Source organism: Lutra lutra, chromosome 11, assembly GCF_902655055.1.
Source record: "Lutra lutra chromosome 11, mLutLut1.2, whole genome shotgun sequence".
NCBI classification, from domain to species: Eukaryota; Metazoa; Chordata; class Mammalia; order Carnivora; family Mustelidae; genus Lutra; species Lutra lutra.
The window spans coordinates 4,738,578-4,750,951 of NC_062288.1; the positions used below are offsets into that span (position 1 = coordinate 4,738,578).

Consider the following 12,374-nt stretch of genomic DNA (forward strand, 5'->3'; position numbering starts at 1 on the left):
AAGTAAAGACTTTGAAGAATCTTGGATACTAACATGTATAACCGAAGATATTCATAACAGCATTGTTCATCATGGCAACAAAACCAGAAGTACGAAGCAACTTCAAACAATGAAACAGATATATACACCTTAATATATTCATATAATAGAATATTACATAGAAAAAGAAACTTTTTTTTTTAAAGATTTTATTTATTTATTGGACAGACAGAGATCACAAGTAGGCAGAGAGGCAGGCAGTGGCTGGGGGGAAGCAGGCTCCCCGCCAAGCAAAGAGCCCAATGTGGGGCTCAATCCCAGGACCCTGAGATCATGACCTGAGCTGAAGGCAGAGGCTTTAACCCACTAAGCCACCCAGGTGCCCCCAGAAAAAGAAACTTTTAAAGATAGTATAACCATAAAAATATGAATGAATTTCACAAATTCAGTCCACAATAATGTGCATCAATTAAAATGGCCTACTATTAGATTCTCAGGCTAGATTTTTAAAAATCCAACTTTATGCTGTTAAAGGAAAAGTGTAAATAGTAACGAAGTTAATTTTTACCAGCGATACACTCAAATAAAATATGAACCGCAATTTTCTTTTATATAACTTGATGAACAATTTAAAACTGGTAGCATTTTAAAAAAATAAAGAAGGTGGTTTATCCTCTCCGGACATCAAGACATTTAATAAATTTAGTTATTACCACAGATCAGTAAAACAAAAGAAGGACCCCTTAAAAGACATATATATGGCATGTACCCTTATTTTAGATCTGAGGGTTAAGAAAATTTTGACATTAATCAAATTACTAGATAAAAAACTTTTAATGATTGTGAGGCACGTAAATATTTTATAGAAAGGAATAAAGAAAAGGGGCAATAAGACATACTATATGATAACAACAAAAAATATGTATCAAAACAAAGTCCACAATGTTCAAAAACAAGTGGTAAGAAAACTCCAATTCTAACTTAAATTAATCAGAAATTCAGTCTCACTGGGTATGTAAAAAAGGAGAGATTTTAGGCCACCAGAAGTAATGGGAAAATTTCAGTGAAACAGAATCAAGAGCTTTAAAATCTGCATATATAACCTTCACATGTGTCAATGATATTTTAAGAAGCTCAGCAAAAAGCAAGAGTTGGAAGGCTGAATACACCAAGATGATGATAACTATGCTGGGGGGACAGAGTTTAGATTGTGAATCTGGTATATTATTAAAACAGAAATCAACAATCTTCAGAAGAAAAATAAACCAGAAGACGCTACATAGTACTATCCATAAAGTTTAGTATTTATCATAAACATTACTAGATTTTCAAAGACAGAGAAAACTGTGACTCATAGTCAAGAGGAAAAAAGATCAATAGAAAGAGATCCAAAATAACACAGATTGGAAAACTGCATCATAGAAATGGAAGTTCTAAAGCACATAAAATTCTAGAGCCCAAAACTAAAATATTAAAAAAAAAAACCCTAGAAGTATTTAGTAGCAAAATAATGACAAAAGTAGAATATGGCAGTAAATATGAAGATATAGCAACAGGAATTGCCCATCCTGTAGAATAAAGAGAAATAAAAGTTTCAAAACATCAATAGACAGTGATACCAGCAAAAGTACTGGTAACTCCAAAAGGCTGTCCCAACCAAAAAAAGCATGAAAAAAAAAAAAAAATCAAGCAAAAACTCTCAGAGTTAACTAGAAAAACAATCAACATACTGGAAATAGTAATATGGCAGAAATGCTTCTTCTTATCTGTAATTACTTTTAACATATATGGATTAAAGTCCACGGTCAGAGGTAGGAGACTGACAGAATGAATAAATAAAACACAACACTATATACTACCCGGAGAAGACTCACTTCAGATCAAAAGAAACAGGTTGAAAACGACAGAATAGAAAAAGATACTCCATGAAAATAGTAACGAAAAAAAAGCTAGGTGGCTGTACTAATATAGAAACAGATAGTCAAAAACTGTTATAAGAGGAAAAGAAAGAAACTATACACTTATAAAAGGGTCAATTCACCAAGATATAGCAATTATAAAAATATATACAACAGACACTAGGAACACAAAATATATAAAGCAAACTGACAGAATTCGGGAGAAATTGACAAAGCTTTATGGTAATAATTAGAGATTTCATTACCTCACTTCAAATCATGGAGTTTTCTTTTTTTAAAGATTTATTTATTTGACAGAGAGAGAGAGAAAGTGTGCACACAAGTAGGCAAAGAGGCAGGCAGAGGGAGAGGTAGAAGCAGATTCCCTGCTCCCAAGACCTTGGGATCATAATCTGAGCCAAAGGCAGATGCTTAATCAACTGAGCTACCCAGGAGCCTGTGGATAAAGTTTTTAGATAGAAGATCAGCAGAGGACCGACAACACAATTAAGTCAATTAACCCTAACAGACATACATAAAACACTCCACCCACATTGACAGAATACCCATTTTTCTCAAATGTACATGGATTGTTTCCTAGAATAAAGAATATTTGGGGCCACAATGCAGACCCTAAAAGACTGGCATACAAATCATTTTATAATCACAACAGAATGAGGTTGGAAATCCATAACATAAGAAAAAGTGGAAAGCTCACATATACGTGGAAATTTATTTTCTCTTAAAGATCAATAGGATAAAGAAGATATCAAAAGAGAAACTGGAAATGCAAAGTTGTTTCAACATTAGAAAATCAATCAATGCAAATTTCTATCCTAACAATTAAGGACAAGAACCATACGACTATTTTTAAAGTTACAGATAAAGTGTGGGAAAAAATTCATTAACTTTTCATGAGTACAGCAAACCAAGAATGGTAGGGGCGCTGCTTCAAACTAACAACAAGCATCAAAGAAAATCCTACTATTTTTACTGAAAGTAAAAAGTCATTTATCTCTAATATTGGGAAGAGGGCAAGAATACCTCTTTTTATTTCTAATCAACACTGTATTGGAGGAGCTAGCCAATGCAATAAAACAAGTAAAAAAATAAAAGGCATAATTATAAGACAAAGAAATAAAACTGCTTTTACTTGTACATGGTATATTTATTCATTTAAGAAAAATAGAGAGTACGCAAAATAATTTTGATATCTAATCAGTGAATTCAACAGAGTCAAGTGGTCCAGGTCAGTATTTATGAATCAACTGTACTTTCTTTCTTCCTGTGGATGCCACTGAATAAGCATCATTAAAATCTCCCCTGCCACGGCTGTCATGTCTAAATCAGAGTCTCCCAAGGAACCCAGATAACTGTGGAAGCTCTTCATCAGTGGTTTGGTCTTTGGAACAGCCAATAAGAGTCTGAGGAGCCACTGTGAGCAATGGGGAATGTTCATGGACTGTGTAGTAATGAGAGATCCAAACACCAAACACTTGGGAGGTTTTGTCACGTATGCCACTGCAGAAGAGGTGGGTGCAGCCACGAACACAACGCCATAGAAGGTGGATGGAAGAGTTGTCGAACCAAAGTGGGCTGTCTCAAGAGAACATCTGCAAAGATCTGGTGCCTACTTAACTGTGAAGAAGATTTTTGTTGGTGGCATTAAGACACTGAAGAACATCACCCAAGAGATTTTGAAAAGTATGGGAAAACTGAAGTGATTGAAATCATGACTAAAATAATAGCCAGAAGAGAGGCTTTGCTTTTGTAATATTTGATGACCATGACTCTGCAGACAAGATTATCATTCAGAAACACCATATTGTGAATGACCACAACTGTGAAGTAAGAAAAGCCCTACCTAAGTAAAATAAAAGATGGCTAGTGCTGCATCCAGCCAAAGAGGTCGATGTGGTTCTGGAAACTTTGGTGGTATTCATGGAGGAACTTCAGGAAACGAGGTGGCTTTGGTGGCAGTCAAGGTGGTGGTGAATATGGGAGCACTGGGGATGGTTATCATGGACATGGTAATGATGGAAGCTATTCTGGAAGTGAGAGAGAATGCAATGATTCTGTCAACTACAACAATCAATCTTCTCATTTTGAACCCAAGGAATAAGGGAAATTTTGGAGGCAGAAGCCCTAACCCCTAACATGGTAGAGGTCAGTGTTCTGCCAAACCACACAACAAAGGTGGCTATGGTGGTTAGAGAAGAAAGAGGAGCTATGACAGCGGTGGAACATTTTAATTAATGTCAATAAAAAAAGCTGAGCAGGGGAGGAGAGCCAGAGAATGACAGGTATAAGAGATTTATGAACTCAGCCAAACAAGTGGTGGTAGGTCCTAGCTGCCACAAAGACGACACATTTCAGACAATACTCACATGCATGGGAAAAAACTCAAGGACTCTATTTGTCATGAATAGTGTAACAGATTGTTTTAGTGTCTGTTCCATTGAGAGTGTAAAGCATTACAACGAAGGATTTTAATGTAGACCTTTTTTTTTTGTACCCATGCTACTGATTGCTAAATTTAATAGTCTGATCATGATGTTGAATGAATATATCTTTTGAAAAATGTAGCATGAACTCAGGCTACTCTGAAGCCATTCTGGTAAACCACCCCAACAATGTGAAGTTAGAATTCCTTCAAGATGATTCCAGGTTCCATTCAAAACTGATATACAACCTGCCCGGGCACAGAAGCCATTGTCTTCAGAACCTTTGATATAGTTGAAAGGACATACTAAATCAGTTGTGACTTGGAGTTCACCATTTACCCAAGCAAAATCAAAGGGTTTATCTGGTTATTAAATATGATTGTTGGCATATCCTATGTAACATATCTAAATTGAATTATGGTATCAGATAAAATTATAAATGGGAACAAAGCCTGTGTATCATACAATATCACATGCAATCAATAAATGATTTAATATCATCTTCAAAAAAATCCACTGCACTTTTATATGCTAAATGAAAAAATCAAATCATAAAAAACAATTTCATTTATATTCCAAACAAATTATTAAAAACAAGAACAAAAAAACTGATACCATCCTTCAGAATAAATCCAAGGAAAAAATGTGCAGACTACCAAACATCCTTGAGACAAATTTAAATTTAATTTACGGATGGAGGAGAACCATGTTCACTGTCCGAACAGTGTATGTGTTTGGGATGACAATTATTATCAATTTTGTGTCTAGAATCAATGCAATCTATTCAAACCACAACAGACTTGTTTGCAGAAATTGGCATGCTAATTCTAAACCTTATATGGTAATTCAAAAAGTAGAATGACCAAGGCAATTTTTTAAATGTAGTGTAACAGTTACCATGAAGCTCCAGGAATCAACACTGTTGTATTCCTGAAATAAAAGATACTAATGGATGGAGCAAAATCAAGCCTACATGAGGATAATCCACTGAATTTTAACAAGAGGTACAGGAAATTCTAATGGAGAGAGAGAAGTGTTTCAAGAAATCGTGCTAGATCACCAGGACAGGATATCTGTTTGATAACCAAAAAATGATCATCAACCTTACCTTGTACCAAATAGACATGTTAACTCAAAAGGACCACAGACTTAAATGTACAACCCAAAAGTACTAAACGAAAAGCACAGGGGAAAATCTTTGTGATCTTAGAATATGCAAAGGTTTATTAGAACACAAAAACAAAAGAACCTCAGGATAAAAAATTAGTAAATTGGACTTCAGTGTTTTTCTCTCAAAACAAAAAAGCAGGCCAGTCTGGGAAAACACACTCACGCACATAAAAGTTCCCCTCACTATCTGAAAGCAGAGCACACCCAGAAAACACTTTGGAAGCTGAAATGGTGCAAAGCAAAGAAACAACTACCACTTCATGGAAGAGGAAATCCTCTTGGACCTTCTCTAGGTAATGAAAACCTATTCTAAGGTAGGTCTTTCATAAAAGCAAAGTGGCATAAAGTGAAATTTCAGATGGTGGGGAAAATCTGTATATTGGAAAGTGACTTCTGTCTATACTATATTAAGAACTCTTACAACTCAGTAAGACAAAGAACCACTTAAATAATGGGAAAGATAGTTAAACAGATACTGTGTAAATGAAATAACAATATCCAATAGGAACTTGAAAATATCTTTTTAAAAGGAAATTTAAAATTAAAACCACAATGAGATACTACTACATACACACACACTAAAAGTGCTTAAATTAAAAAGAGTGACTATCCTATGCTCTAGGAAGTATTTAGAATAAAATAACTAGAACTCCCCAACTTTGCTGGTAGAACATGAAATTGTACAGCCTTAAGAAAATAATTTGGCTTTTTTTTTTTTTTTATAAAGTTAAACATACACTTACCGTATGACCCAGCAATCGCAGTCATAGGTATTTTCCCAGGAGAACTGAAAACATATGTCCACACAAAGACTTGTACAGGAATGTTCATAGCAGCTTTATTTGTAATGGCCTAAAACTGGAAACAACCCAAATGTCCATCATCAGGTGAATGGATAAACAGAATGTGGTGTATCCATACAACGGGACACTACCCAGCAATAAACAATGAACTCTAATACATGCAATAACACTGGTGAATCTCCAAACCATTCTGCTGAGTTAAGTATTCACACATTACATACTGCATGACTCCACTTACAGGAAGTTATAAAAATGCAGACTAATATATAGTGACACAAAGCATATTAAGTATTTGGGAATGGATGTGGAAGTACTATCAATCATAAAACGGCATAAGCAAAATACAGTTTTGTGGCAAAGATCCTTCTCTTGATTGTGGTGGTAGTTTCATGAATATATGCATGTCCAAGTCATTAAACTGTATAATTTCAAAATGAGAAGTTAATCCTAAGTCAACGTTGAGCCCAAACAAAGCAAATTACAGAAGTTAAGGAAGACAATGTGTATTCACGCAAACCAATGCTATCTGTCATTACTGATTACCGTTAATAAAAAAGTTAGAAGACAAACATCCTGAATTGGAATAAAAAATAACCAAATTCTGATAACTGATATATGAGCATAAAGGAAAGATAATGGATTGTGAAAACCTAATTTATAGGAGGTTTCAGCTCTTTCATATTTAAATTGCTTTAAATCTTAGAATATGAAGTGCCAATATAAAATGTTTTGAATAGGTGACATACTTGTTTATTCACTGGAATGATATATGTGTATAGCTGCTTACAGTATCATTCTCTTTATTTCTAGATGTTTGAAATACACCATTATAAAAAAGAGATTCATTTCCAAACAGCCATAATAAATCCCTGCCCCCCACACACCCTTCCCCAAAAAGCAAAACCAAACAAAAATAAACATGGGGGTACAGATAGCTTCAACAAAGAATTAAACACCTGAGGAGAAAATTATATAAATTTTACACAAACTATTTAGAAAAAACAAGAAGAGGGAATGATTGCGATTCATTTTTTAAATAGCAGCACCCTAATACAAAAATTTTATAAATATTTTCAAAACTACAGACTGAAGTCCCTCAGGAATAGATAGAAAAATCCATAACTGTTAGCACATAAAATACGGTGATATATATAGAAATTATAAATGATGATCACATGTAGTTTATATTCCATTAGCTTACACAAGGTCAATTCAACATCTGTGTATCCATCAATGCATCATAAAATATAACAGATAAAAAAATACATGATTATCTCAATAGTGTGTAAGAAAATGACAAAATTCAATCTCATTCATAATCAAAGAATAAAAATAAATAGGGAATAGAAGACAATCTCCTTCGTCTATCAATGGTACCTCTGAAAAGCCTCCAACTAGTGTCACACCTAATGGGAAAGCCTGTGGGTTGTGACAAGGGAAAGATGAAAAGATGCCAACTCTCACCACTCTGTTGAGCCCTTTTCTGAACATGCGAGCCAGACTAATGGGGCAATAATAATAAAGGGAATGGGAACTAATCAAAAAAGTGAGACTGCCATTATTCCTATGTGACATGATTACATATGAAAAAAATCCCCAAAATTAAGAAAAATAAACTCAGCACAGTAACTGTGTTTAGCAAGATCACATTAGACAAAGTTAATATTTCTAGAAGAATATAGAAAAAATGCTTTATGAATCTTGGATAAGCAGAAATTTCCTAGATAAACACAATATCTTTGGGCCATTAAGAAAAACATTGAGAAACTTTTATCAAAGTTAGAACTTCTGATATTTGAAAGATACTATTCAGAAAGTTGACAGAGAATACACACAGACTTATTTCCACAAAATATAAATAAATCTTTATAAGTCAATGTTTAGAAGAAAAATAACCTGATAAAAAGGGTAGAGGAAAATATGTGAACAACAATTCATAAAAGGATATGTATGAGAGCTCACAGAGAACATAAGAAGATACTTGGTACCACCTATTGTACGGTAACGTAAATTGTACTACAAATGAGATGGTACTGTACTCTATGGACAATATCAAGATTGTAAGAATGTGCAGCAAGTGGAAATCTCATACATTGCTGAGATCATCCATGGATGAAAACCATCCAACCAATACTCTTAACAGGTTACACATACCTTACCGTATTACCCTACACCTTAACTCTCATGTAATTTTACCCAAGAGAAAAAAATATATAACTCCACACAAAAACTCACAAGGAAATGTTTATACATGCTTATTCACAATAGCCAAAACTAGAAACAACCCAAATGCCTATGACGAGTTGAATGGATAAATAGCTATACTTACTAAGTAGTTGTGAGTGATTATGAAGCGGTGAAAGGGAACAATTTGGGGAAAAGAAATTTCTGTATCTTTATAGTGGTATTGGTTAAATCAATGAGTAGATATGTCAGAACTCACTGAACTGTGCAATGAAAATGTTTACGCTAAAATTAAAATGTGTGCATTTATGACACCTTAATAAAGTTGATTAAAAAATATTTTCCCGAGGCGCCCAGGTGGCTCAGTGAAATGTCCAACTCTTGATCTGAGCTCAGGCCATGACCTCAGGTCATGAGACTGCGTCCTGCATCAGTCCCCATGCTGGGCATGGAGCCTGTTTGAGATCTCTTTCTCCCTCTACCCTCCCACACACTCATTGCATTCTCTCTCTCAAAATAAATATATATATTCCCCACAAATAAAGCTCCTAGCCTAAATAGTTTCATTGGTAAATTCTGTGAAATACTTGAGGAAAAATACTATTAATATGCATATTAATAGTATTTTTCCTTTTTATCTATCTATATATTAATAGTATTTTCCTTTATATATATATATATACACACATATATACACATGAACATATGTATCTTATATACACAATATATATACATAATATATATGTATCATATACACACATATATACATAATATATATGTATCATATATACACACACATATATATACATAATATATATGTATCATATATATATGATTTTTCAGAATACGTAGTAAGAAAGAACACTGCCAATTTGTTTTTAGTGGCTGGCCTATTCATGATTGCTAAAGCTGAGAAAGAAATTATAATAAAATGCATAATATAATAATACAAATCCTTAAAATATTAGCACATTAAATTCAACAACATGTAATGATGAAGTGGAGTTTGTCCAAGGAATGTAAAATTCAATAAATATTTTTAAAGATTAAATATACTTTGTTGTTTTAATAAATGTGGAAAACAGCTGACAAAATCCAACTCTCATTCATAATGAAACAGCTCAAAAACTAATAATAAACAGGAATTTCTTAATCTGATAAAGAACATGTAAAAATCAAACACTACAGTTAGCATTATACTTCAAGGTGAAATACTGTATGTCTTCTTCCTAGGATTAGAAACAAGATAAGCATATTTATTTTCATAATTTATATTAAATATTTACTCAAGACCCCTGCAACAAGAAAGAAGAAATAGGGGTACAAAGATTGACAGGAACAAGTAATACTTTATTTGCTAACCCATATGATTGTTTACATAGCAGATCAGAGGGGTCCACAAACTATTTGCTATAAGTAAGTTTAGTAGATCACGGGAAGTAAATCTTACATATAAAATAAATTTGTATTTGTTTTTTAACAACCAGCAATTGAAAACTAAATTTAAAAAACCAATTTAAAATAGAGTAAAAATATGTAAGGCATTCTCATCGAAAATGACAAAATACTGATGAAAAATTTAAGAAGCCCTAGAGAAACAGAGATACCTCCACACTGGTTTCTATAATAGCCATAGAAATTTACATTCCCACCAAGAATATGCAAGAGTCTATTTTTAACATCCTCCCCAACACTTATCTCTTAACTTCTTGTCTTATTGATAACAACATGATGATATCTCATTGTGGTTTTGATTTTCATTTCCCTGGTGATTAGTGATTTTGAGTACCTTTCCATATACCTGTTGGCCATTGGCATGTCTTCTGGAGAAATGTCTATTCGGTCATTTGTCTGTTTTTTAATTGGATTACTTATTTTATGCTATTGAGTTGTAGGAGGTTCCTTACATATTTTGGGGATTAAGCCCTTATGAGATACACGGTTTGTAAATATTTAGTCAAAATATGGAAATAACCTAAATGCCTATCCATGAATAAATGAATAAAAAAAATGTGATTTATATATACGATGGAATATCATCCAGCCTTAAGAAAGAAGGAAATTCTGGGCGCCTGGGTGGCTCAGTGGGTTAAGCCGCTGCCTTCGGCTCAGGTCATGATCTCAGGGTCCTGGGATCGAGGCCCGCATCGGGCTCTCTGCTCGGCGGGGAGCCTGCTTCCCTCTCTCTCTTTCTCTGCCTGCCTCTCCATCTGCTTGTGATCTCTCTCTGTCAAATAAATAAATAAAATCTTTAAAAAAAAAAAAAAAAAGAAAGAAGGAAATTCTGCCATTTGTGTCAACATGGATGAACTTGGAAGACATTATGCTAAGTGAAATAAAAAGCAGACACAGCAAGACAAATACTGCATGATTTCACTTACATGCACAATCTAAAACAGTCAAACTCAAAGGAGCCAACGGTAGAAAGGTGGTTGCCATGGGCTGATAGGAGGGAGAAATGAGGAGATACAGTTTCAGTTACACAGGATGAATTAATTTCTAGAGATCAAAATATAGCAATGTAACTATAAATAATAATATTGCATACTTGAAATTTACTTAAGGGGTAGATAGTAAGCGATCTCACTACACACATGAATGGTACCTATGTGAGATAATGGGAGGTGATGGATATGTTAATTAGCTCGTGGCAATTATTTCACAATGTATACATATATCAAATATCAAGCTGTATATCTTATATACAATTTTATCAATTGTAACACAATAACGATGGAAAAATAAAACAGCTCATGAATACAAAGCCACATTCTCTCCAAGTCATCATTCTATCAGGCTTACTGAAAACAGAAATTGGCTACGCTGATTCTAAAATGTATACGGAAATACAAAGGACTTTTCCAAAGGTGGCAAACACCATATATCCCATCCGAAACATTCTCAGATTGCAACCTCATCGAGCAGTAGAATCTGTGTCACCTCCCTTTGAACTTGAGTAGACCTTTGTGAGTATGGCAAAAGTGACATAAGGTGACTTCTGAGGCTAGTCATAAAACACATAGCATTCCATTGTCTTCTTAGGACATAAGTTTTCAAATTCCATTGCCATACTATAATAGTCCCCAGTGCTGATGCTGGGCTGGTTTTATTGCATATTACCATGAGTCAGTGTGCAAATCCTCATGAATGAGAGGCATATGGCCAGAGTCAAGAGAAAATTATTGCAATAGCAGGGAATAATTAGCCTAGAATGAACTCTGGTTCAGCCTAATAAACCTTGAAAGCAAGATCAGAAATGCTTAGACTGTTGCCAAACAACTTATCTGTGTGTGCCAGGACAAAATTCACACACACACACACAAAATAGAGAAATACAGAAATATTCAATAAGCAACAAGACACACATAATGTCTGGCGTTCAGTGAAAAATCAACTATATGAGAGGCAAGAAAATATGACTCATAATAAAAAGAAAAATAAATTGCCATCTCCTCTGAATAATCAGTGAGAACTAGTAGAAAACAACATTAATTAATGTAACAGTATTCCAATAAGTTCAAATCTTAATATATGGAAGATACGAAAAGCGTTTTTTGGAGGTCAAAACTAAGATGTGGGGGTGCCTGGGTGGCTCAGTGGGTTAAAGCCTCTGCCTTCGGCTCAGGTCATGATCTCAGGATCCTGGGATCGAGCCCCACATCGGGCTCTCTGCTGAGCAGGGAGCCTGGTTCCTCCTCTCTCTCTCTCTGCCTGCCTCTCTGCCTGTTTGTGATTTCTCTCTCTGTGTGTCAAATAAATAAAATCTTAAAAAAAAAAAAAACTAAGATGTGTGAGATGAAAAAGTAGACGGGGTAAGATTAATGGTCTATGAAACACTGCCAAAGACAAGATGAGTAAGTGTTAAGAGGTGATGGTATACACTACAAGCCTAAAGC

The 12,374-nt window shown here is 34.3% G+C and overlaps 1 protein-coding gene across 3 annotated transcripts in view; it reads right to left on the reverse strand.

The window, feature by feature from the left end:
- Window positions 1-12,374, reverse strand: part of ZPBP (zona pellucida binding protein) — a 104,046-nt gene that overhangs the window by 9,093 nt on the left and 82,579 nt on the right. The window contains exon 8 of one of the 3 annotated variants that reach the window (XM_047695932.1): window positions 6,310-6,349. The exons of the other annotated variants lie outside the window; for them this stretch is intronic. Coding sequence (XP_047551888.1) covers window positions 6,330-6,349 — 20 coding nt within the window. The 3' untranslated portion in view covers window positions 6,310-6,329. Of the gene's footprint in view, window positions 1-6,309; window positions 6,350-12,374 lie in introns of those variants that run through there. 3 annotated transcript variants of the gene reach the window in all.